The 26,731-nt window shown below is 47.5% G+C and overlaps 1 protein-coding gene and 2 long non-coding RNA genes across 5 annotated transcripts; 2 read left to right on the top strand and 1 right to left on the bottom strand.

Moving 5' to 3' along the window:
* The first annotated feature begins 453 nt into the window (after window positions 1-453).
* On the top strand, window positions 454-3,089 carry LOC103557822 (uncharacterized). 2 transcript variants are annotated; one of them, XR_011541247.1, is made up of 4 exons: window positions 454-587; window positions 1,569-1,610; window positions 2,459-2,583; window positions 2,846-3,089. It is a non-coding gene; the product is annotated as an uncharacterized lncRNA (long non-coding RNA). The 2 variants fall into 2 exon arrangements; XR_011541248.1 differs by lacking the exon at window positions 1,569-1,610 and having other exon boundaries at window positions 532-665; window positions 2,846-3,086.
* LOC139083999 (uncharacterized) lies at window positions 1,268-18,573 on the bottom strand. Its single transcript, XR_011541249.1, has 2 exons — window positions 18,240-18,573; window positions 1,268-1,713 (listed from the first exon to the last, which is right to left on the bottom strand). It is a non-coding gene; the product is annotated as an uncharacterized lncRNA (long non-coding RNA).
* CSRP3 (cysteine and glycine rich protein 3) lies at window positions 4,992-23,442 on the top strand. 2 transcript variants are annotated; one of them, XM_070624479.1, is made up of 7 exons: window positions 4,992-5,083; window positions 5,407-5,491; window positions 14,101-14,240; window positions 18,395-18,563; window positions 20,292-20,424; window positions 21,543-21,636; window positions 23,123-23,442. In XM_070624479.1, the coding sequence occupies exons 3-7, from the start codon at window positions 14,129-14,131 to the stop codon at window positions 23,197-23,199; spliced, it is 585 nt and encodes a 194-aa protein (XP_070480580.1). In that variant the 5' UTR covers window positions 4,992-5,083; window positions 5,407-5,491; window positions 14,101-14,128; the 3' UTR covers window positions 23,200-23,442. The 2 variants fall into 2 exon arrangements, with proteins under 2 accessions (XP_070480580.1, XP_008528745.1); XM_008530523.2 differs by lacking the exon at window positions 4,992-5,083 and having other exon boundaries at window positions 5,388-5,491.
* Window positions 23,443-26,731: the final 3,289 nt, after the last annotated feature.

The raw sequence follows: 26,731 nt of genomic DNA, 5'->3' as shown, positions 1-26,731 counted from the left end.
TGAAGGGAGTGTTTTGGGGGCCGGCTGCAGAGAGTGGCGCATCCCACCTGGAATGGGGTGAGTGTGGAGGCCGGTGCTGAAGAGGCAGAGTTTGACCGGCTGAGGGAAGGATGAGGAAGATTCCGCCAGAGAGGGCAGGTTAAGGAGGCGGGGAACATTCCAGGCAGAGGATGGAGCATGAGCAAAGCAGGGAGGCATGAGACAGCTGGCTATTTTTGGAGACCAGCGATTAGACTGGAGAGGCTGACAGATAGGATAATGGAAAGTGGGTGGTGGGAGAAAAAGTTGGAAAGTTGATTTGGGGCAAGATGAAGAAACTTGAATGCCACGTCAAAAACCTTTAACATAATCTCCTAGTAACGGGGCGCTAACAGCGGTCTTCCAGCTGAAGGGCACCGTCCTCGGATCTGTATTTGGAAAGACAACTCTGGTCGCAGTGTGAGATGTGGAGGAGAGGTGGGGAAAACTGAGAGGGAGGCTTCTGAAAACGGCTAGGCAGGACATCTGAGCGAGGGCAATAAGAGGAGCAGGGTTAAGAAGAAGGGATGGATTCCGGAGAATTCTTTAAGTGTCTGTTGTCGACACAGGTGAGCAGTCGTGGACTCTATTCAACCCATGGAAATATCTCCTGAGAATACAAGTCACTGGTCCACTTCTGACCCTCTGTGAGTTGATTCCCGTTTGTCAATTTGCCGGCCCTGTGATTCCCACGTCAGGCGCTTGTGCTGCTTCGGGCTTCTCCTAGAGGCTTCGTATCGGCTGAATAGCAGATGTAGGAACAGCCTCTGTGCAACCCGAGGGACCACTGATGTAAAGCCCTGCCAGCCTCTCAGTACAAGATGAGATTGAGTTGGTGCTTTGGCTGTGGAGGTGCTCAGACCTGCAGTGGCTCTCAGACCTGCAGTGTCCTCTCTCCCGACTACATAATGCTGACCAGATCAGTTAAAATTTCCCTCAGAGCGTTGACTCTGGAGCAGAGAACCTGGTTCAAGTCCTGACTTGACCATTTACTAGCTGTGTGATCTAACCTCCTCAGCCAGGTTCTTCATTTGGAAAAAGGGGACTAAACACCTATACCCTCCCACTGCTTGAGAGAGAGACAGAGAGGAGAGAGATCACATCCCAGGGAGGCTCACACACATGGCAGTGCTTTTAACCGGAAGACCACTATGTAAGGAACACTTCATCACTATAATCAGCCAGTGATGAATGGCCATAAAAACAAGGAGACCAATAAAAAATCTGGATGATGCAAGTAAATCAACTATTTGTTTCACCAAATCTCACTTCATTTCAGTGACGATGACAGTATTCGCTTTTTATCTCCTGGGAAAAAAGAACCATCTTGATGCATTTAAGTGTTGCTTTGCCCATTTCTCTGTCTTTCATGGACGGAATACATGGCCAGGAGCAAGCTCGGAATGGTAGTTTTAAATTAATTCTCTCTTTGAAATAAGAGCCAATGACAAATGTCAGACCAGTGGTGCATAGAAATAGTGAAAAGGCCTCGTTACTCCAAGAATGTGGCTGACATTGAATACATTATGGTCCAATTATGTTCTTTTCAGAGTGGCTAGGATGCGCAGATGGAAGCTGAGATTCCCAGGGCTGTAAGTTCTTCTGCAGTGCATTCCCTCTTCGCATGGTGTGGTTTAGAGCGATGGTTTTCAAAGTGGAAGGTGGGCAGCACCCTAGGCAACATGTGAAACAATACTGGGGAATGAGAAAAAGAATTAGAACTTTTATTATATTTATTTTTATCTTTTTTAGTGCCTAGTTTTGACTACGTTTCATAATGCATGTAATGTTACAAGAATATGTTTATAGTTTATATACATACGTGTGTGTACGCATTGCTTTTACTGAGGGGACCATGATCAAACAAATTTGGGAACCACTGTCATAGAAGTGTTTCAGAGTTCGATCTGGGTTTGAATTTCCTGTCCCCTTGGGGATCTGTGTTTCCCAATGACTTTCTAGTTTTTAGTCATTCCAGGGGAACCAAGAAGAGGACGCAGTACAGTGTAGTCCTAACATTGCCACTGACACACCGCTGACTCAACTGTGTGGCCTCGGGGGGCCTGCTTAGCTTTCATGAGCAGCATTTATTTCAGTGCTCATTCAGACAATGAGTATAATAATGCCGTCTTTACAAAGTTATTGAGAGGATTAAATAGAATAATATTTACTCAGTTTTGGGGTATAAAGGTAGTTTTAAGATATGTATTTCAGATTGCCTTCATTGTCCCACCTCACTCCCTTGCCTCGTCTTCTTCGTGTCCTATCTTTTCGCAATGTCTTACTCACTTATGGTCATTCTGGTGGAAGAAAGGAGCAGGAACAGGGGGTTCCAGTCCTAATATCACCGTTCACTTACGTTGACTCACTCTTCAGCTAGGATTGATTGAGCAGCCTGCTGTGTGCCCAACACATGCTTCATATTATGTATTCTTCACAGAATCCAAAAGAGATCTGCTTCATTTTTCGGTGGAGAAGCTCTAGAACAGTGTTGACCAATAGAACTTCTGCTCTGACGGACACATGCTGTATCTGTGTTGTTCAATACACAGGCACTAGCCACACGTGCGTATTAAACACTTGGAATGTAGCTCCTGTGACCGAGGAACTGAATTTTTAATTTTATTTAATTTTAAATCATTTCAATTTAAATACCTACATATGACTATTGGCTGCTGTATGGACAGCACAACTTTAGAGATTGCTGAACTAACATTCAAGTGTAAGGCAACATTAAGACTGATACGGGGCGAATTGTGTCTCTCCCTGTTTATGTTTTGAAGTCCTAACCCCCAGGACCTCAGAATGCGACTGTATTTGAATATAGGACCTTTGAAAGTAAAATGAGGTCATCTGAATGGGCCCTAATCCAACGTGACTGGTGTCCCTACAAGAAGAGGACATTAGGACACAGGCACACAGAGGGGAAGACCATATGGAAACACGTGGAGAAGATGGCCATCCACGAGACACGGAGAGAGGCCTCAGAAGAAACCAACCCTGCTGACATCGTGATCTTGGACTTCTAGCCTCCAGAGTTGTGAGAAAATAAATTTCTGTTGTTTAAACCACCCAATGTGTGGCATTTGTTACTGCTGGTCTAGCAAAATAATACAAAGAACTATTCAATTATGTGAGAATTTAGTTCATTTATAATAGACTCTCTCAATGAATTCATCAAGAACACATTCTACCGCACACACATACACACACAGAATTTAAAACGTAAGATACAAAAAATACGCAAGAAACAGTAGTCAAATGAAGAAAGGAGTAAAATTTATAATTAGGTTTAAATAACTACTGACGCATAATGAACAAAACTAATTACAACCTGGAACTGAAACCCCAGATGATCTCCACATCAGAGACGGTAGGCAGGTGTGTAACTGCAAGGTCAAGGTGAAGGAAGAGAGCGAGGTGGTGACGGTGAAAGTATGCTGAGGTTCTTATAAGTTTCTCATCTCATGGAAGAAACAGAATATGGCTACCAATTAAATCTAGACGTCAACAAAAATGCGTATCTATTGTGTCTTAAGAGAAAAACATGGCACAAATAAAACTGTTAAATCCAATAAAAGGCCAGAAAAGAAAAAAGAAACATTATAAAAATAAAACAAGATGAAAGGCACAAGTCCATATGTATCCAAAATCACCATAAATGTGAATGGGCTAAAATCCCCTTTTAAAAGATTACCAAAGTTAGGTAAAACACAAAATACTGTCCATTATTAACCCTGGGAAGCAGAGTAGGATTGTGGAGGGAACTTTCACGTTTTACCCTAAATGCATCCTTATTGTTTAGTCTTTCACAATGAAAATGCATTCCTGCCTTGCCTGTGTAATTAGAAAACATGTTTTTAAGGGTCAGAAACGTTAGAGTCAAACCCAGATTTTCTGACTCAAAATAATTCTACTACAAACATTGCATTTCCCGTGAGCAAGTCAAATCCCTTCTTTGGACCTTAGTATCTGAACCTACAAAATGAAAGGGGTGGGCTGCATTTGTGGCTTTTAAATTTTGTCCCAAAGAAGTATTTTAGAAGCTCTTTGGGGATTCAGAGAAAGGCTATGAGAGTGGGACTGTAAACCACCTATTTACCTCAAGCAGTGACTCCCTCGTTTATCTGCTTTACATATTCATGCTCCATTTGAGATTATCTGTAGAAAAAAGTATTATCATTCTAAAAAAACCCACAAAATTTTAAAAGTTGTTCTCCTGGAAGACTTCTAAAGTCTCTTCTATCTTTAACATTCCAGAGGACTCACCATTTCCCCATTTCTACGATGAACACCCTTTGGCATGAAAACAGAGACCAAGAATATCTCATATGAGGTTGCGGTGTGTTCATATTTGTGAAATTACCACAACCTTCTTTCCAATGAAGTATTGCATCACTCAACCAGTTGCTTTGTGGGCATGTAACTCAAGGGTTAATATGGCTGATTTGAAGGGCTGGATCTTATACACCTTAACATTCAGCTCAACACTAGTGAAAAGTGCCATCACCTGAGAGACAAATGACCTGCATTTCAATCTGGAACCTGCCAATGACTCGTTTCTGGCCTTGAGCAAGTTAGATGTCTCAGTGCCCTCAGCTCTAACATGAAGAATTAGTCTATTAAATCTCTGAGCTTCTCGTCAGCGATCAAATTCTATGATTCGGATGAGTCCTGATGCTTGATCAAAGCCAAAATATGTGCATACCAGGCGAAGAGAAATCAGACCTCCTAAGAAAATGTGGGTCCACTGAGACTTATCAAAACCTCTCATAAATATGACACACCGCCATGTTAAATTCTTAAGTAGGAAAAGATGGTGAACAAAGTAACTCAAAACTATTGAGAGAGAACTTTTCTTCACGGGATGGTGGGCCATGAAGTGACAGGAGCTTGATGATCAGCTGACCTTTTCTACCCCTGAGCTTCTTTGAAGAGATTATGTAAGTATCATTTCAGACATCCATCGTTCTTATTTTTAGCTCTGAGTTCTCTTCACAAGCATAGTGACCTGTGTCTCGGAGTTCCAGAGGGCTCCCAGATATGGCTCATGATTCATTTGCAGGTACCTTGCATTGATTTCCAGGAAGGTCAGGGGAGTAGGAGCCTGGAAAAATGATTTTAGATAAAAATCCGTCTTTGCTCGTGTTTCCATTACAACCACTTGATTGGAAATTTACATTCCACCCATTGATCCCCTGGTGCCATAGGCGATTGGCAATTAAAACAGAACCCAAACAATATTGTTCTCCAAGGGCCTCACAGCTGGTGTGGGGGGAACAAAACTGAGGGCTGTGGTCACGGGCTATTTTCAGCCTCTGATAGCAGTTGTGTTACTCATGTCTCATTCACCCTCTCCCCTCGCCTCCCTCCCGCCCTTCCCTCCAGGCCAAGGCTGGTGACAGCCTCCATATATTTAAAGAGCACAAGAGCCCCCCTTACTCAGTTGAGCCGACAGAGACCACACAAGCAGGTAAGTGGAGTGAAGTAGGCACTCGGCTGGGGGTGGGCTGGCTTGCTGGCTGGTTGGGACCAGGAAAGGTCCCAGAGAGCGAGGGTGTGTTTCACATCCCAAACACCAGCATCCAGTCTGGTTCTGTGAAGAGGCTCAAGTTATGCTCCATTCTGATATGGACCTAGCAGTTGTTCAGAAAATCGCTAAAAGGTTTGGGGGCTCAAGGGAACCTCACAGACAGAGAAATGAATAAGGGATGATTTTTGGTCTAAAACTATTTTCGTGGTGGAATAACGTTTCCTATCGTCTTAGTTAGAAGACCAGCATTCTAGTGTTAGAATCGCATGATGAACGGATGTATGACTTTCACAAAGTTCATGCCCTCGGGGTCTTGATCTCCTCTGCAAAGATCAGAATGGATGTAGGCACATTTTTCTAAACTGTAAAGTACCGCAGGGTTCTAAAGTGGTTGTAATAGACAGAATGCAGCAGAAGCCAGCTTTCCAATGCTCAGAATTGAAAGAATTGTGCTATTCAAAAGGTATGGGTGAATGACTTGAGATTTCTATAATTCACCACATCCTGTCTTGCACATAGCAAATACTCAACGAAATTTGTTGGTTTAAAATAGATTTTACATCCCAAGGATGTTCAGCAACAGGCTTGCTTTTAGTAATTTAAAATTAATCAACATAGGACCCAGAAAAGACATTGCTACCTTGACAACCCATTTAAGGCTCTATTGAATGGGAAGATGATTTGGGGCCCGGGGTGAGGGGTGATTCCCAGTGTGTCCTCTCAATTTCAGGCAAGGATTTTTTTTTTAACATCCCGGTGAATGACAGGCAGGGGTGTGACTGAGAACGAGAAGTGGTTTTAAGCAGTGGTCTGAGCAGAGATGCTGCCTGGAGACGAACGCCAGCGCCGCCGCTAGTCTCTGTTCGCGTCCCTGAGCTGGGGCTGGAATTCCCCCAGGAAGCAGGCAGTGACAGGTCTGAGGAAGCCTGTCTCTCTGCAGCACAGTTCAACGCAATTTAATGAGCTTGTATGGGCCGTCTTCTGGTGGGGCCAGGGGAGGCAGAGGCAGAACTGACGCGGAAGGGTGGGCATGAACAGCAAGAAGGGAGGGAGTGTGGGAGAGCCTGTGCCCTCAGTTTACTTTGGGGACTGAATCTCAATACTGGGTACTTCCAATTCACCCCAATGTATGTAAAATTGCTATATGACCCAGAAAAAGCGACGGATGCTTCTGACTTGGCTTTGGTTCCTTTCTAAACAACTCCATCGTTAACATAAGCCTCGGCTGTCGGCAGGGAGTGCAGCTGACCCCTAGGGCCTGGTGCCCTCTCTGGCCTGGCAGACAGGTGCTCTGCAGCCCACAAGAGGAGGAGGGGAGGGAGGGAGAGAGGGAGAAGGCAAGAGTGAGCAGGATCATTCAACAGGCAAATTGCCACGACCCTCTTGGAAGAAGTGGAGAAAGAATCTTGGTAGAATACAAATTCAGAAATCCTGGCAACCTGAAGGAGGAAATAGAAAAAAACAAAGAGCTTTGGTCATAGAAGCAGTTCAAATTGCAGCTCTGAACATCACACAACTTCTCTGAGTTTCCATTTTCTGAATAGTAAAATTAAAGTAAAGCCACTCAGCCAAAGGGATGTGTTAGAATCACATGAATGAGCTAAAGTATAGGAAAGAACCATAGTAGGAAAACACAAATGCACAAGGCATTTGAGCGACGGCACAGAGCCCAACATTATGAGCCACAGGAGACTTCCCTGCTCGGCTCTAGTGTGGTGATGGAAATCCAGAGGTCAGAGTGGGCCACAAGCTGGCCAGGAGTTAGAAGGTGATGAATTTGTTTCACAGGAGGAAGGACACAGACTAGGAATATAATACATAAACTCCAACTCCCGAGGCAGGCGGACGTCCAGTTATAAGCGTGCTGCTCAGGTTTCTCAAAATACTGTATCCAGGGTTGGGCGTCACAACCAAAGAGACATGTGATGCCTTCAAATGTGAAAAACTACAGTTCTTCATCGCAGTGAAGAAAAGCAGGAAGGGAGACGGGACTGTCTCCTGGGCCGTGGAGGATGGAAGCCTTTTCTGAGCCTCCGAGTGGACCTCATGGTGGGAAAGGGTTGATCACGGTCTGTGATCTGTGCAGTCACAGAATAATATTAGCTTATTTAACCATCACGAAAGGTCCTGCGAGAAGTCATTCTCAGAGGAAGAAATGAAAGTTCAAGGCAACAAAGCAATTACTCAGAGTCAACGTGGCTAGAAAGTGGAGAGCCCGGATGTAAACTGGGGTGCAACACGGTCTTTAAAAAGAAATTATAAAGGGCAAAAGAGAACAAAGTGAGTTTCTAGGAGTAAAAGGCAGCCACACTTGGAGATAATTTCAGAAAAGATGTAACATGACCCACGTGTGAGAGCCTTAGCTTAACAGGCAGGTGTGTCTACCGTGTCTCTATTTGAAAGGGATGAGAGCTAACACTTGGGTTTGTTTCTGTGCTGGGAATAAGCACCGGATGCTTCCCAGGCGTCGTGGAAAGAACTTTGTGTGGGGGACTTCATCTCACTGTCCAGAAGCGTAGGAGGAAGCCACTGACCTTGAGTGTCCTACACGGGGGCTGAAGGGTGTGGTCTCCCTGGGCCACAGAGACTGCTTGGGCTCGCTGATTCCCTTCAAAGCCCAGATCACCAGGGAGATCAGCTGGTGTTAGGCATCAGCACTGCCAAAGCCAGGAAGTGGCTGTCCCAGGGCACAGGCTTAGGACCTTGCCTGGCCTGCCGTCCCTGCCACGGGGCACCCTGATCCCCAGAAGGGGCCAACTCCCCCTGGCCTGGCTGTGTTTGTTCTGGGTGCAGCATGCTCTGAAAGGCTGAGGAACAGAGCTGGTTCACAATCTGAATCAGAAGGGCTGCAGAGAAGAAACGGAGAGATTTGCTTGTTTTAAGAAAATGGATTTAAAAACCAGAGATAAAATAACAATAGCAGGGGCCAGCCCGGTGGCGCAGCGGTTAAGTGCGCACGTTCTGCTTCTCAGCGGCCCTGGGTTCGCTGGTTCGGATCCTGGGTGCGGACATGGCACCACTTGGCACGCCATGCTGTGGCAGGCGTCCCATGTATAAAAAAATAGAGGAATATGGGCTAGAGGAAGATGGGCATGGATGTTAGCTCAGGGCCAGTCTTCCTTGGCAAAAAGAGGAGGATTGGCAGTAGTTAGCTCAGGGCTAATCTTCCTAAAAAAAAAAGTTAGCAATAAAAGTTGTGATAAAAGCAACTAAAATCGTTACACACCTGCTGTGTATCATCTAGTAATAATTGTCTAATAATAGCTATTATTATCTCATTTAACCTGAAAACAACTTTCTGAGACAAGCCTTCTCACCCTGTCTTTGCAAGCGCGAGGACACTGGGCTCCAAGATTTTGAGCAATTCACCAAGAGTCCCACAGATTGTGTTTTCTGAACCCTGGCCTGGTTCTCTCCAAAGCCTGTGCCCCTCACTCTGCTCCATCCTCTCTTTAACCTGGATTAAGAGAATAGAGCAGAGACATGTTTGAGAAGGGGTGCCACTCGGCAGCGTTTCTGCAAGGCGAGGCTCCAGTCAGCGTTCAGATCCGGGAATCCGTCTCAGGGCTTGAAGGACCCTTGAAGGGGCTTCACTCCATTGCAGCCACTTGGACATCCCTCCTTGGCAGAGCTGAAACCAACAGTGAGAGAGAACCCTCCAGCCCTCGGGGAGCCCTTGCCCTGCCTGAGGAGCCCTTTATTTTGCTGAACTGAGTTCGGTCTCCCTGTTTCTCTCACCCACGAGTACCCTCTCTGTCCCGTGGAGAGACAGGAGATCAATGATCTCTATTCCCACCAACTAGGACATTTGCTGAGTGGGGGTGCTGACCCTTGTCCCCTCTCCAGTGTGCCGTAAGCAGGGACGTGGGATATAGAGCCAGCTTATCTGGGGTTTGAATTGCAGCTCTGCCTCTTACCAGCCATGTGACCTCAGACAAGTCACTTAAGTTCTCTGAGCCTCAGATTTCTCATCTGCAAAATGGGGGTAACAAAATTTACTCTTCAGGGCTGTTGTGCGCATTACAGATAGTGTACCTAAAGCAACTGAAGTGCAGGGCAGGATCAATAGCTAACGTTAATATAAGAACTCGGCTTCAGAGTCAGAGAGACGTAAGTTTCAATCGAGCCTGTGGCATATGCTAGCCACCTATCCTTGGGCACTGTAAATTCCCTAAGACTCCATTTCGCCATCTCTCCAGTAAATTTTGTAACCTATGTGAAGGGTCGTGGTGAAGATTAAATGACACGCCACAGTGCTGGCCCAGGAGCTGGGCTCCAGACGCTTGAGCTTCCATAATAACATTATGATGTTAGTAATGATTATGATGATCACTTAGATTCCAGATATGTGTTCCTATGATCCAAAACCTTTGCCTCAGCCAGTGTAGACAATTTAACTCATTATGTGGAATCAGGCATCTGCTAGGATGACCAAATGAACCAACACTAAGCTAAAAAGGGCATTGTAGCTTGAACTCTCTGCTCAAACTCATGGCCTAAGGTTCCCACCGAGGTTCTTTAACCGACCCCACAAGGAAGCAACTGGGTCACTGAGTGCCCTTTTCACCTACCCCATGCACTCTTCTCCTAAGATAGCACCTTCAGCTCCACAGATGGTAGTTTAATAAGAAAGAAAGTCAGAATGGGTGTTAGATTAAGAAGAATGTGCCCAAGATACACATACGGTTATGCTTTGAAACTCCAGATTGAGATTGTCAACTTAGAGTTATTGCAGAACTAATTAGCTCTTACATTGCCTAACACGCTACGGTTTACAAGGTGACTCAACGTGCTTAAACTGCCGCAGTTTCCCAGCAATAGTGAAAGAAATGGGGCTGTTATGCCCATTTTAGAGAGAGGATACTGAAGTTCAGAGAGCTTGAGTGCTTTCCCCAGATCTCACAGCTTTGAAGAGGTAAGATGGAACTAGAACTCTGGGTCCCGGGTCTGAGCCAGTGCTCTTCCCAGCCCCGACTATAGCACATTCACAGCATGATCCTTCCACAGCATTATTTGTTAAGAAATCCACATGGGTAGTCTCTCACTGGGATCTGGGATCACTGGATCCAAAAGTCTGGAGTCCACCCTCTCCCTAGCTGACGTGGCAGGGCCCTGCATTTTGTCTCATCCTCATAGATCCCACACTGTCCCCCATTTCTGTTCTGACCCACAACTTCATCTGCAACAACACAGCCACCTCCAGGACCTGCCCAGGGAGTAGTGCCAGGTGGCCAGATGGAGATTGTGACCCAGGTGACAACTGGGGCCGAGTGACGGGCAAGCCTATATTTGGTGTCCTACCTTCGGTGACCCTTGCCTGTGCCAGGCAACACTGATAAACAACTGGCCCATCCCTTGGTATCTTGCCAGCATAAGCTCACAGTCTGGGCCTGGCCAGGGGAGTGTTGAGACAGAGGAATTCCAAAGCAATGCAGGAGGCTGAAAATGTTATGCACGCAAGCCAGGACCTCACTGTGCTTTCAAATCACAGCGATTGAAAGCTTAATGAGCAGATTGGTGCTATTGGGATAACCTGAAATAAAGTAGGGAACAATGCCTTGTCTTTGAATATCTTCTCAATGCTGCTTTAAATCCCATCATATTTCCGTGATCCTCACAATAGTCCTGTGAGGAACGTGCAGGAGATAATATTATCACCATTTTCCACCCAAGTTCAAGTTCACGAGGTCAAGATTAGAACCTGTGTCTTCCAATTCAGGATGCCTTACAACGCCCTCTGCCTTTCGGGCCTTTGAGCAATGGAAGAAGAAATCAGAGATGTCTTCTGTGCTTAGCCTCCATAGCTACATTTCCATCTTTAGAAACGGGACTGAGCACCTGTTTGATAGAATGCCTACGGATTTCTATTTTGGGTTTTAAGTCCTGATAAATGTATGTCAGATATTTATGATCACTTAAAAACAACCTGTGCTGGGATCCATTACCGTGTGAAGAAGGTATTATCTGTAATCATATCCTCACTTTGAAAGGTATCATATGTAGGTAATTACTGAAAACACACACACACACACACACACACACACACCCAAGAGGCACATCTCTCTCTCTTTAATTTGCAGGACATGCCAACGAAGTCTCTGCTGAAAATTTGAAATGAGAAATTTGACCTAAGGTTGTTTTCATTGAAAATTTCTACATCATTAATTTCGCAAGTGTCACTGTCACATTCCCGGATTCGAAGAACATTTCTCCTCGATATTATATTGTGTTGAAGCTCAGGATCAAAATGAACATGAGTAAAATGATATGATTCTACTCTTTTCTAGAGAATGTATCATCTTTAATCAGAGCAGGATGGAGCTTAGAAAAAGAAGTTGGCTAGGGAAATACACCGAATATTTACTTTTTATGCCTCATCTTATTTGTAAATGAGGGGGTTGGTCAATCTTAAAAATCTGTTCCAACTCTAAAAGTACTAAAAATGGAAGTGGAGTAAAATATGAACAATTTGGGCTCTTTTGGGGATAGTAAGGCCTCCATGCCTTTCTGTGTGCTCTTTTCTCTTCCTGAAATGCCCTTCCCCCTTTTCTCTAGCTGGTGAACTCTTACTAACCCTTCAAAACCCCATGTTGATGTGACGTCTGCTGTGAAGCTCCCACAGCTCACTGCTTTCGTCCGCAATCTAAGCTCGGGCGGCCATTTCCTCCTTGGAGTTTGCACGCACGGCACGCATGGCACGTCTCACACGGCTCTCCTCTGGGGCAGAGGGTTCTGCTTCCTGCCTATCTTACTCATTAGAATGTGGGCTTCTCAAACCACAGGGATACCAAGTACCCATTTTTATAGGTGTTCCTTCCTTTTATCCCTCACCAAGTGCCTAGTGTAGGGCTTGACACAAGATAGGTAGGTGGTAAATGCATGGTGAGTGAATGAATGAATGAATAAATGAATGCAGGCTTGATCGCAAGCTTCTTAATTCAAAATCCCTTACTCTTTCCTCTGTATTAAACAACCTGAACTACAGAAATAGAGGCACTAAATGTTTCTTTTTTCAAAAAAAGTTAAAAGTTTATTTTCTAAAATTTTACTGCACAAAGAGAAGAGCCTGCTTCTATGAGAGGAGGGATAGGATGTTCCTGGTTAAACTCACACTGTTTCTGGTGGTGGGAAAGTTCTCTGCAGGGACGTTTAGATAGAGACGTTCCCTTTGGTCCTAGTATCAGATTCTGCCGTCTGTTTGCTATTTACCTTCTGTTTCTTAGCAAAAGCTGTCTTTGTTTTGAGGCTGGGAGACACAATCCGGACCAGTTGACCCAGGAGGGCTTAGTGTTAATCGCTAACTATTATAAGAAGGTGACTGTCTTCCCAGAAGGGAAAGAGAAGGTCAGGAGCAGCCACTTGGAATGGCCCGATAGTGCTTGGCGTCAATGACAAGATGACACACCAGGCTTCTTAGAAACCGAAGGATCCCAGTGAAAATTCAGACCCCCCTGGGGCTGGCAGGATTTCAGAAATTTCACTGATTATTGATGGCTTATGTCAGTTCTGCTCTGGGGAAGCCGAAAACTGGAGTCATGCTTACATACGCAGACACAGAAAGAAAGAGAAAATTATTTTTTCTGATGCCCCTCCCTGTCTAGTATCTCTTAAACATAATTCTCTAACAAGGAGACAATGATGGCCCCAGGATCAGCAGCTCCTTGCAGCAGAATGTGCTGGAAGATGTAGGAGGACACCTTGCATTGTCACCTGGCTCCTGTGGTCACACCTGACACTGTGAGCTCTGTCACGTACCTTCCTGCACACTGTGTCCTTTGGTTCTCTGAACAAACTGTGAAGCAGCAAGGAAGAGAGTGACTCTCTTCATAGGACAGGTGGGGAACAGACGTGAAGAGAAGCCATGCAGCTCCCCTCGATGCACACAGCAGGTTGTGGGGAGCCCTGAATGCAGAAGGCAGGTTTCTAGACCACCGATCTAGTGTGGTGCCAATATGGCTCACTGCCTGGGCCTAGTCACATATCACGTATTTTTCGCAGCACGGTTAGCTAAGGCTTTGCTACCTGAAGGGTGGTCCATGGCGAGCAGCATCAGCACGGCCTGGAGCCTGTCTTCTCCCCACATCTACCAAAGCAGAATCTGTATGTGTAGTTAGACCCGAGGTGATGCAAGAAGCACTGAGCTAGATAAGAAGATAGTACCATTTTCAGAGGCTAGTCCCACTTCTGGTGGAATAATTTTTAAAAGCTTAGATGGAAAAAATAATAATACTTAATATTTGTGTATAATTTTGTATACACAAAATTAGCTCATCCATTCCTTTCAAGAACCCTGTGAGGTACACAGGAGCAGATGCTGTTGAAATTTAACAGAAGAGGAAATTGAGTCTCAAAGTAGCAAAGTGACTTCCTCTGAGCCATCTGAGTATCTGAGCTGATTCAGTGACAGGCACACAGTAATTATTTGCTGAATGAATGAATGACCCACCAAAAACACCGGGGCTGGATCATGGTCTTCAGACCACTGTTCTTGGGGATTGGTTACTCCTGAGGCCCCCTAAATTTAGGGTATTTGCTTTATATCCTGTTAGACTTGACCTCGGTCAGAGAGTCTTCAAGATGCCAAACTGGGGCGGAGGAGCGAAATGCGGAGCGTGTGAGAAGACCGTCTACCACGCAGAAGAAATCCAGTGCAATGGAAGGAGCTTCCACAAGACGTGTTTCCACTGCAGTAAGTTGGGTGAACAGCATGAGGGCCCCTCGGCCTCCAGAGGGCGTTTCCAAGTTCACATTTAGCCACAGAGACTGGGCATCAGTGGTTCTCAAAGTATGATCCAGGGACCAGTAGCCTCAGCTACGTGTTAGAAATATTGCTTTGGGTCCCCACCTAAGGGAGAGATGGCGCCCCCTGAACACTCTGTCTCCAACCACTTGCCCAGCTCATAGGCCATGTCCCTGCAGGTTGAAGTCAGAACCATCTGGCCTGCCACGGCTCTCAGTGGTGAAAACCTTGACCCAGTGGCGACATTTACAAAGTGTGACTTGGCAGAGAAAGGAAGCCATCACTTATCTGCAGCCAGGATGGATCTGGCTCTTTGTGTTGTTCCCATTGGCCAGCTGACAGTGAACCAGCTGCAACTGGTCTTTCCCAAGAAAGAACTTGTGTCAGGCAGGGGGCAACACGTGCCAATTTTGTAATAGTTGGAAAGGGAAGGGTTTAGGGGCCTGGGCACCAGTGACTTAAGAAAGAGAATCTTTACCATCACCCACCAGACGCAGATTCACAAATGTTAACACTGGGGGAACTTCAAGACCCCGTGGTCCGCCTGGGAGTCAGGCTTTGTCTGAGTCACAGGACTTTGCACAGCCGTTCCCCACCTCTACGCCCGGGTCGCAAGCATCTGCAGCAGAGCTGGGAGGAGAACCCGTACCTTCAGGCTCCCAGGCCAGTCTCCTGGGCACAACTGCCTTCTGGAGTTTCCTAGCAGCGAGTTCTGTTTTGGGGGAACAGTCCTTTTCTGCCACCTACATTCTTTGCTTCCCTCCAGGGGGTCTGGCTTCAGGGCTTGCTTTACTGGGCATTTGGCAGATCCCTCCCCACGTAGGCCCTCACCCCACGCCCGTGCCGCAGCCCAGTGGCTGCAAGGCGTCACATGGCCCCAAACTGTTTCAAACAGAACCTCAAGGGTTGGGCTCCACCTGTCAGGGAAGGAAGACACTCCATCCTCAAGCTGCCAGAAATAGTAATGTTTTACCTGCTACAGGAGTTTCCGTGATCTCTTACCTCCCACAGCAAACGTACTTCGCTTCAAACGGGGAAATACTGCTCTGAGTGGTTGGGTTGGCTGATTTACTTTGGGTTTTAATGATGGATAGTTATTTTCAAGTCATCGTACATATCCATCAGATTCATTGTTATTACAATTATCCAGAAGTGACTGCCCAAGACAGTTGTTTCCATAACCTTCTGGCTTTTGTCCAAAAACAGCCAGTGTTCTTTCAAAAAGAGTGAGGGTGACAAATATTGGAAAGAACAGTGGAATTGGAGTAAAATTGACTGGGGTTTGAGTCTGGGCTCTGCCATGTACCAACTGCATGACCTTGGGCAAGTCATTTTGCCATCAAGCCTCAATTTCCCCATCTATAAAATGGAGATGGTTATACCTACCACACAGGTTGTTACAAGAAGAAAACTGGGGTTCTTGATCTGGAATCAGCCTTCTGGGCCTCTATTCTCCTTTGATCAACTCTGAGATCTGTGCGGGAACGGGAAATGGAAGGGCAGCTTTCAATGGCAAAGAGGGGTCTTGTCTTTCCCAGGTAGCGGGAAGATGCCCTGTTCGGTGGAGCCTTGCTGGAAGGGATTCAAGCATTTGGTGGTTCACCCTTTGACATTTTCCTTAGAACTCACAAGTGGGAGGGGAATCTGAACAGGGTGAGTTCCTATAGTGGTGGACAGAAGGATCTTGGAGAAGAGCTCACTTTTCTGGGTTATTATCACAAGACTTGCCTGTCCACAGGCCACCCTGTGCTGGAACAGGGTTCAGAGAGGCACTACCTTAGCTCGTCTCCTGCCCAGTGTTCTCCCGACTTCTAGACAAATCTTCATCCTCGCTATCAACACTATCCAAAAGAAATGTAACACAAGCCACGAATGTAATCAATTTTCTAGTAACCGTAGTTTTAAAAAGGTACAAGGAAATAGGTTGTTAATTTTCAAAGATTTTATTTAACCCAATATATCCAAAAATTATAATTTCAAAGTGTAATCAATATACGAATTATTAATGGGATGTTTTACATCCTCTTTTGTTTGTACTAAGTGTTTGAAGTCTGGTGCGCGTTTCGCACTCGGAGCACATCATGTGGAGGGCGAGCGGCTGTGGTATCAGACAGCACAGCCTTCTGTGCCCGAGTGTGAAAGTTGGTCAGAAGCCAGGGAGCGGCTGTAGAATTGGCCAGGACAAGACAGGACATAGGCAGTCCTGGAGCGATGGGAATGAGCACTGGAGTAGGAGTCAAGGATCTGAGGCCAGTCCTGGCTCTGCAACTTACTGTTGTACAGTCGTGGCCAAGTCACTGATCTTCATTCACGCACGCATGTGTGCATTTGTTCACTCATTCATTCATTCAACAGGTGTTGTCAGAAAACTAACTCTCGGCCAGGCCCTGTGCTCTGTTCTGGGGATATTAAGATAAAACAGTTTTGCCCTCAAGGAACTCAGAATCTAGAATACCAATGAAGATTCGAGAAGTTGTTCTGGAGATTGGCAGCTGACAGCAACGAGAAGGGCAGAAATGGATATATACCTTATATGCTCAAATATAAGCATTTTTCCCCCAAAATATTTCTTCATAAAAAGGGTTTGCCCTGCATTCAAAGCCTTATAAAGTCTCTCCTGCTACAGAACCTTCTCTCAATTACTTTATTTAACATTTTTTTAAGAGAGAATGTTTAACACACACAACGTTGACACAATACAGAGTTTAATAAACTCCTGTGAGCCCATCTCCCCAGCTACACAACCGCCAATCCCCAACCCCCGGCCAGGTCGACCTCATCTACAACCTTATCTTCTTCTCCCACTCCCATACTCAATCAGTTTTTAACAAGATACCATTTGAAGAAGGCGTATTAGCCTGAAACACCTCATTCAGGGCTGGATTGCTTATGGAGGTCACTTGATTGAACCGGTCAAAAATAAAAGGAGGCAAATAAATGGAATGCATATGTATTATTATGTTATTGTCCCAGGGGATGACCTCACTATTATAAGTGCTGAGTATCACCATAAACAACCTTTAAGGATCATTGTTACAAAGCAGTACAACAAGTTATTAAGTGGTGGAAATCCTATGTATTTTTTGAAGCTGCCCTAAGGTTATGCTGATAGGAGCTTCTTGTTGAGATATGGTCTCCAGGTGACAGCCTCCTGCTCATCTTCCTGCTCAGGTACAAACGGCTTCCTCTCTAGCGAGAAAGACAGAGCAGAGATGAGCTGCTCCGGAGAGCTGGGTCGGCTGCCTGAGAAAGACCCTCAGTGATGAGGGAGAGGCTGATGCCGAGGAGGAAGAGAAGGAATTTGAAAACAATTGTTTCCTGAATTTGCGTGAGATTAGAAAAAGTAACATCTCCAAATCAATATATTATTGACATATTATTAAATTAAATAGTATAAGTAGGTATTTAACACTTTCATTTATGTCTTTAAAAGTTTATTTTTTTTAAATTGGCAAAAAAAAAAATCTTTCTATGAATCTTCTCTTTGGAACAATAGGGGCTTGCCTTCATGCGGGACTTTCCATCATGCGAGACAGTTTACATGAGGTAATACACAGTCACCAGGGGGCTCGAGCAGGTACAAGATAAGGATTGATGAGGCAGGTCTGCCTCCCTCAGCCTGTCCCCTGCTTCCAGAACTGGATCAAAATTAGCCTGAGTGGTAATGGCCTCCTTGAAATCACAGGGCTCTTCAAATGCCATACCAAGGAGAGAAACTGCTCAATCTTGATTCTAATACGATTAAGAAAGTAAGTTCCTCTCACTCACGTACACTTCCCCCATGCCATTTGGGGTGAGATGCTCAGGAATTCAGGATGTTCCCATTCAGGGATGATATTCCTAGCTGGTGTGAGACCACACACTCGTTCCAATGCTGGCCGTCTACCTCTTTCTAGCTGGGTACCACCGAGCACATTACTTCCCTTCTCTGTGCCCCAACATCCTCACCTGTGAAATCAGAACTGCTCTGCTCAGGAATCAAAGCTGTGTTCTTGGCCGGAGGGGCCCTCGTGCTGGGTCTCCTGGCCCCTGCATGGCATTAGGGGTACAGGGATTGGGGGAGGAACCTCAACCCCACCCTCCTGACCCTCCTTCCTCGGCAGTGGCCTGCAGAAAGGCTCTCGACAGCACCACGGTGGCAGCCCACGAGTCGGAGATCTACTGTAAGGTCTGCTATGGGCGCAGGTACGGCCCCAAGGGGATCGGCTATGGACAAGGCGCCGGCTGCCTCAGCACCGACACAGGCGAACACCTGGGCCTCCAGTTCCAACAGTGAGTTACTGCCCGCTTCTGCCAGCCCGTTGTCAGGACAGTTCATTCTGTTCCCATAGCAACGTGTTCTGGAAGTGGGAGAATGAACTCTATTGTTGACTTGCCAACAATAGGAATACCCAGTCTGACCAAGTTTTAACAATGTGTCATCTCTCTGAAGACTCTCTTTAAATTATCTGCCTTTCTAAAGGGCAATTACTTTTACACCATGGCTCTTGGTTTGCATGTCAAGAGAAGACCCAGAAAGTACAGATGTTCCATTGTTTGACCTTTGCAAAACTACATGGGTCTCTTTTCTTCCCCTTTGAGCGCTTCTGTGTAAATCACCTAAATATGGCAGGGAAGAATGGCCATTCTCTGTGCGCTTGTCACTAAAAGATTTCTTCCCTTGGGTTGTAAGATGACTAATGTCTGCATGGCAGGGGGAGTGTGTCTGCGGGGATGCGCTGGACCTCAGGGGTAAGCAATCAGTTGTGACTGCTCTCTGGGTCTCCCGGGCTGCTTGTTGCTAGTACAGTGCTGAGGGTCGCCCCAACAACATCCCAGAAAAGCTGGGGTACCATGCTGTGCCATCTCTGTCTACCAGTCTGGTCTACCAGTCTTGACGATCATACTGACCTCCAGCCCTGAACTGAGTATAGGCCGCCAGCCACTAGCCTACAGCTGCTGTCTGGCCAGCTGGTACCTGGGCCCAGCTCTGCGGTGGGACTGGGCAGGGAGGCACAGCCCAATTGAGGCAGGGTCCCACGGATGGCCTCCCCAGAGAGCATTAGACCATCCAAAGAGTCATCTGGTCCCTTCCAGAGCGAGTAACCATGGCAGAGCCTGGAAAAGCACAGGGATGTGTGATGGCTTGTTTTACTTTTTCTCATTACTCAATCCCAACGAGATACTCTGCTTCAAGAAGAAAGATGCTGCCAGCTGCGTTCTCTGCTTCTCCTCACTCAAAGCTCACGCCTCTCCGCGAGGGCTGTCTGGTGATGCCGCACCCAGAGGAAGAAGCCTGGAGACCCGGGTTCCATCCCAGCTCCACCAGTTATGAGCTGCCCGACCCTGGGCAGCTACCCCCTGATCCTTGCTCTCCTCCAGCTAGCTCTGCCTACTTTAGGGGTTATGGTGAGACTAGAGCGATAAGTGTACAAGGAAACACCAAAAGATATGGGAACACTGGTTATTACTGTGCCTCTGTCTTGGTCATTGCTCACATGGGGACAGGTGACCTTTGGATGCAGGATGACAACATGAATTTTGACAAGAAATACATCAGCTCATTGGACAATGGTTTACTTAGTATCAACTGTCAAGACCCCATCTTGCCCTATAATATTTTCACCACTCACTTCGGAAAGTAGACCAGTGGGCTTCAAGATGGTAGAAACCTAAACAGTCACAGCAGCAATAACAAGCTGGCAACAACAATGACAGTAGTATAGGCTAATGTACCTGGAACACCTGCTCGGTGCCTTACAACAGAAAGGACAGACTTACAGCAATTACCGCTAACGTTTATCTGTCCTTGCCACACGCCAGGCAGGCACTGTTCTAAGGGCTTCAGTCACCTCACCTCACTGAACCCTCTCAACAGTGAGGAAGGCACCATGATTGTCCCCACTTTCCAGATGAGGAGTCTGAAGCACAGAGAAGTTCAGTAACTCACTAAGGGCACACAGCTAGTACTGTTTGCCAACAGAGGTCTCTAGGTTTCATTCATTTCTCTTTCTCCACCAGGTCCCCCAAACCGGCACGCTCAGCCACCACCAGCAACCCTTCCAAGTTCACTGCGAAGTTTGGAGAGTCGGAGAAGTGCCCTCGATGCGGAAAGTCAGTCTATGCTGCTGAGAAGGTGATGGGCGGTGGCAAGGTAAGGACTTCCACACAAGCCAACGGGATTTGCTCGTCTCCCCGATCAGTTAGGAAGAAGAGGAGAAGAAAGGGGGAACTGTGGATGGGTGGGGCCAGACCCTTCATCCTCCTTAGCTCCCAGGAAACACTTTAGGTCCCTCACCCACATTCCTGGGCTGTGACTCCCCCTGCAGTTCCCTTGGAAAGGAACTGGTGCGATTCGATGCCGCAGGCATTAGCCCACTGGATGGAAGGCACCAGCTAAGAGGCTCTGAGACACAAAGGTACACAGGCCCCCTGCCCTCAGCGTCCACGATCCTTCCAGAAAGGTGTCAGCCTGGGACCTGTCACCCCTGCATAACTCAGTCTGCTGCTGGCACCACCCGTGAGGGACAGAGCACACATCTCCCAGCAGCGGGAAGCATCCTCGCTCCCGAATGTGCTGGCAACCAGAGAGTCATCAGATGTCTGAGAGAGACGCACACTCGCTCTGCAAGCTCCAGTTTCAGGCCTGAAGCCAGGGCAGTCCCCACGGGACGTGGGCCTGACGAAGGAAGACGATCCTGTTTATCCTAAATGGGGAGGAGGCCACCCAGAGTGTCTGACTTCAAATATGAGGGCGGCGTCCACCCCAAGCCTGGCCATTCAAAGTCTGGTCATGAGAAGCCCTGGGCTGTGCCTGGCAGGTGGTCCAGGCCGTGCAGCTGTCTTCCGCCGGAAATGCACAGGGTGGGAAGGAGGTGGAGTTACCTGCATGATGGCCCCTTTCTTCACTTTTTTCTTCTTTCACTTTATATTCAATGTAAACCTTACCCACTGGCTCCACTGCAAGCCCTCCTCTCTCCAGTTTGTTCCTCCATCTTCTAGAAAGGGGAAGTCCTTTTCTATTTAGTCTGTTTTGAGGGAATACATATGGAAGTCACCTTGATCAATTTGTTTTTAGGGGTTCTGAGAATTGACGGTCAAGTCCATAGCGTCTCATTTTCTCTAAGCCTAATCCAGGCCCGATGAGATACGTGACTGGTTAGGACACTGGCACTCCCTTAGGTGCTGCTGGTCGGGGGACTTCACGTGGAAATAGAAAATGCTGCCCACTCCGTTAAACATGTAACTCTCCTGCCCTCCCCTGCCCCTCAGCCTTGGCACAAGACCTGCTTTCGCTGCGCCATCTGTGGGAAGAGTCTAGAGTCCACCAACGTCACTGACAAAGATGGGGAACTTTATTGCAAAGGTGAGCGGTTCTGGAGACTCTCCTGAGAGGTCTTCCCGCGGAGGGTCCCTGGGAGGGGACGTCGTGTCCATGCCGAGAGCCTTGTCTACCGGGAGGCCTGACTGCTGAGCCCGAGCGGGTTTTGGGCTCTCAGGATGGAGCACAAAACCCTACAAGGGAAAGAAACCCCCTGCCTGACCCCACTCGGGGCCTGTCCATCTGTGGGCACCCGATGCTTGCGGATGCCCAGTGGTTCAGGGCAGCTGGGTGCCGGGGGGCAGAGAGGACGAGGGGGAAGCAGTGTCCTGACTCTGGCCATGGAAAAGGCCTCAGGCCTGGACAAACAGCCTCACATGCTCTTCCGAAACCCAAACACCTTCTGTCCACCTGAGTGGCAGAGAGGGTGACTGGGGAGGAGGGATTGGCTTGGCCTCTCTTGCGTTTATCAAGACTGTCTATCTTCCTCCCTCCCTCCCTCCCTCCTTCCCTCCTTCCTTCCTCTTTCCCTCCTTCCTTCCTGACCTTTCTGTTTCTGGTGTCGCACATCGCTTAGTGGTCACAGGGACAGAACTGACAGGTGGGTATTCCTTCCGGTCCTCACAGCTCTGCCCGCAGCTGCCTCCATGATCCCTTTGTCTCGTGGAGACACAGCAGAGCTTAGCTCCTTCCTGACGCCTCACAAGGAAGGGACGCATTAGGGCCATGGCAGTGGGCCTGTTCTCTCCTAGGCCTGGTCTGTTCTCAGTGGGGTGTCTCAACATCTGCAGGTGTGTGTGTGGGAGTGGGGGGAGGGGAATGGTGGGAGAGGAGCAAGAGAGAGGACATCGCTGAGCAACACTGAAGGTTGCCAAGCTTCCGCCCTATGAGACAGGATGGGAACTGACGCACGATCTGACAGGGGTTGCCTTCTCCTGGCAGGAGAGGGTCCTCAGCATTCATAGGCCATAAAGCTCTAAAGTGTTGCTGCAGCCAGCAGGGAGATCAACACCCAGATAAATAATAGCATTTCCAAGTGAGGAAAGCTCTAGAAGAGGACCATACACAACGCAGCAGCGTACAGAGAGGCAAGGGATCAGCTTGGGGTGTGAGGGACGGCTCCTCAGGAGACAAGCCTCCTGGGCGTCTTGAAGGAGACTGTGAGTTTGGGAGGGGCCATTCCAGGAACAGGCAGCAGTGAGTGTGAAGGCACCGACGCGGGCATCCTGGTTCATTCCGGGAGTGGGGTGGGGAGGCCCAGGAAGGAGGGGACGAGGCTGGCAGGCAGTCGGGGGCCGGATCACATCGACTCAAATGAGAAAACACCTCTGAACACAGTGCAGTGCAAGGAAGCATCGACGCTTTTTACTAGCAGATCGAAAACAAACCTAGTTCCATTTACTTAAAAGTTAACTTATGAATGCGTTTATCCAAGGCTGCCTCTCACAGGGGAGGCCCGTGCCCAGACAGAAGGGACTGAAACAACGGTGCTAACCAGCTTGCCTCTCCCCCATCCCCTTCTCATTCACAGTTTGCTACGCCAAAAACTTTGGCCCTACAGGGATTGGGTTTGGAGGCCTTACACACCAGGTGGAGAAGAAAGAGTGAATGGGCACCACCTCTCAGCTCTCATCAGCCTAAGCCTTCGCCCTACCCCTGCCCGACGGAGACGCTCCCCCAGACGTCCTCTCCCCAGTAGGCGGACAGCATCTCTCTTCAGAAGTGACCACTCTTGACCCAAAGTTAGAAGAGACCTTGGAAGAAAATTATTAGACGTCGAATCTGTAACAAACGCTTGATTATTTACAATCCCTGGGGTAGGAGTGGCCCTCAATAAATGTTTTAGCCACACCTTGTCCGTCTCTGGGTCTTTTATTTCAAATAGAGGGAAGTTTTCCAAAAATTGAGAGGTAGTCTGAACCACCAGCTGCAAAGGCTGTGAGAATTTTGGTGTCCACCACGGGAGGAGGTGGAGGGAAGGCAGAGCCAAGGAGAGCAGCCTTCAGAATCCGTCAGCCGTGCTTCTCGGGTTATTACTGCTAACGGAGAACGCAGCGGCCCGGAGCAGGCAGACAAGACGATCGCAAATCCTAAAAGGAAAATCAGAACCAATAAAACTGCTGAGGAGTCGATCTTTTTGTCCCATCACAAGCTTTGCAATATTACCCATTTCGTGAAAACTCAGAAATGGCAACAAAATGTGGAGTTTGCTTCTGCGTTATAAACGACGTGAGGATGATTTTCTTTTATTCTGGGACAATTCCCTAGGGTTTAGCAATTTTCTTAAAACTTCTCCTCCATCAAATTGCCGGGCTCACGAGTGAAATGCAGCCAATTAAAAATGTCTGCTCTGCCTCCTCAGCAGTTCCCGGCGGCTGGAGCTCGTGCTTTCTTGGGCTTCTGCTTGTAACAACCACAGCATTTCTCCCACTGCCATGCAATTCTGAGTTGTTCGGGGTATGGAAGCAAATGAAAATCTATTCATAAAAGTTATGAAACTAGACAAAACCATGGGTTTTTCTATGCTCCACGCACCAAGAAGGCTTTCTTGAAAATGAGCATTACTCAGGGCTGCTCATGTGCCATCTCAGACAAGGCCCTGTACTGACTTTATTTCTTATTTATCTACTTATTAATTTTTTGATGTTCAAAATGCAATTATATTTGATCATTTCTTCTATTTTATTGGCATTAATAGAATGGTTCAGAAAATAAAATCGCTGGCAGAGGTTGTGTCCCACTCCACTTTCAAGGAGAGAATGTAGGAGTAGGTTTGCTTGTCCAGAGACAATCGCTGGGGTAGTTCAGCCACTCAGTTCCAGCAAAACAGCCTGAGGATGGAAATATTGTACATTGTACATTCTCTGGGGAAGGAAGCAGAGGACAATGTGTTTTTAGTTTGTAAACTTCTTACTAGAACAATATGAGATCCCGTCATCAGCCATTGAACAAGGAATACCACCAGTCATCAAGGGAATTAACTAAAGCAAGACCCCTTTAACTGCACTGACTTTGAAGGCAATGTACCACCTCGGCCCTTTGCTAGGAAGTCCCTCCACTAGGACTTCCAGGCTTGACGAAGGGTAGGACACACATGTGACATGACTACAGACAGGGCAACTTCTCCCCTACTGCATCTCACAGTGACTCGCCCCACCATCCATCCACCCAGGAGACTGAAGCTAAAAACCTCCGTGTCCTTGGCCTTGCCCTCTCCCTCACCCCTCCGTGCCTCACTCCCCAAACCTCCCTGCTTCTGACTCCAAAATGCCCTGGAAGGCATCCCCTCCGTTCCCGTGCTAGCGTATCTGTATCAGTCAGTGAGGGCTTCCATAACAGAGCACCGAGGAGCAGGTGGCTTAATCCACAGAAATGATGTTTTCGCAATGCCGGAGGCTAGACGTCTGAGATTAAGGCGTTGGAAGGGTTGGTTTCTCCCGAGACCTCCCTCCGCAGCTTGTAGGTGGGCGCCTTCTCCCTGTGTCTTCACGTGGCCTTCCCCACATGTGTGTCTGTGTCCTAATGTCCTCTTCTTACAAGGTCATCAGTCATGTTGGATTAGGGCCCACCAGAACGACCTCATTTTAATTTAGTTATCTCTGTGAAGACCCTACCTCCAGTCGCAGTCTCATTCTGAGCCCTGGGGGTCAGGACTTCAACATATGGATTTTGGGAGAGAGAGGACACGATTCAGCCCATAACACTATGTCATCTAAGGACTTTCACGAATTGGCCTTGGACTTACCCCTTCAACTTGGCTTTGGACAATCTCTTCCACATGAGCTCCAGCTATACGTGGACTGGAAGCTTTCCAAATACGCCGAGAGCCCTCCCCCATCATGCCTTTGCTAGTGCTATTCTTTTCACTTGGAATGTCTGGATGACGGAACCGCCTCCATCTTCAACCCCTAACCCGACTCCTTAGCCTGGTAAGCCCCTACTAATCAAGTCACTGGTCAAATGCCATCTCCTCTGCAAAACCTTTCCTGAACTACCTGGGCAGAATCCATCCACCTCTGTGTTCCCACAGCCCGTGTAGGACTAACCTGGCACTTGCCTCATCGCAATGAAATTGTGAATTCCAATCTGCCCTCTTGTTAGAATGGGACACATTTGTAGACACAGCGCTCTGCAAACAGCAGGCAGTTAGTGAACATTCATCGAGTGAGTGAAGGGGAGAGAGTGAAGGCCGGACTGCATGCAAGCTCTGCTAGAATTCAAAAGAAGAGATTATTATGCACTGGAGTGAAGGGGCTTGGAAATGAAAAAACAAAACAAAACAAAGACAGACCATTACTGTGGTTTCTCCTCTGCTTCCCGGGCACACTGTTCCTACACGTCCCACGCTTCCCTACCAGTGACTGAGACACGTGACCGAGTTGGCTAATGGAGGCCTGGCCTCCAAGACCTCCAGCAGAGTCTCTATTCTCTCTATCCACATCTGTGGATGTAGACGGTCCAGTGGACACTGAGGCCCTAGGAAATGATGGAGCCACGGGTTGGGAAGGAGCTTGGGTCCCTGCATAGAAGAACACCTGCTGACATCTAAATGGACGGTGACAAGAGGGAGAAATAAGTCTTATGCTGTGCTGAAGCCGCTGGGATTTGGGGGGACGTTTATTATTGCATTAACTCCCTTGACTAATGCACACCTGAGATACTGGATGTGCCACATCCAAGATATTCAATGTTCAGTGTCCATCCAGCCCGCTGAAGTCACAGGGAGTACCGTCAGGATTTTGCCCAATAGCTGTGAGTGATTCAAATGTTCTGTCTCTAATGTGATTATAGAGGCATTTGGGGAAAGGAATGAAGTCCTGGAGAGATGGCGTAACAGCCACATCCTCATGGCCCCACGAACACAATTGTGTTCGCCTTGGCTTTAAGAGGAAACAAGACCAGAACACCTTGTATTCACCCCAAGCCACTGCTTCCTCCCCCTCCTTTCCAAGCCAGACTGTAAGACTGGATTCCAGAGTCCTTAGTGTCTCAGCATCTGGCTTAAGCGTCCCCTCCTGCCCACACCCACCCCAGTTCCTAATCAAACTCTCTGGTCTTTCCTCAGTTGTTCTTCTCAGCCTCTGCTTAGCTCCTGACCACGGCCTCCCTCCCCTTTGAAATGATCTCTTCTCCTTGAATT

The sequence above is a fragment of the Equus przewalskii genome, chromosome 6, assembly GCF_037783145.1.
Source record: "Equus przewalskii isolate Varuska chromosome 6, EquPr2, whole genome shotgun sequence".
NCBI classification, from domain to species: domain Eukaryota; kingdom Metazoa; phylum Chordata; class Mammalia; order Perissodactyla; family Equidae; genus Equus; species Equus przewalskii.
Note: the sequence above shows the minus strand (reverse complement) of the source record. Positions and strands in the feature narration are given on the sequence as shown.

Bases quoted from the DNA above. Each gene is read 5' to 3' on its own strand.
- CSRP3 (XM_070624479.1), top strand. From the start codon at position 14,129: ATGCCAAACTGGGGCGGAGGAGCGAAATGCGGAGCGTGTGAGAAGACC. The intron at 14,241-18,394 runs GTAAGTTGGGTG...CTTCCTCGGCAG, and splicing joins CAAGACGTGTTTCCACTGCA to TGGCCTGCAGAAAGGCTCTC. The intron at 18,564-20,291 runs GTGAGTTACTGC...TTTCTCCACCAG, and splicing joins CTGGGCCTCCAGTTCCAACA to GTCCCCCAAACCGGCACGCT.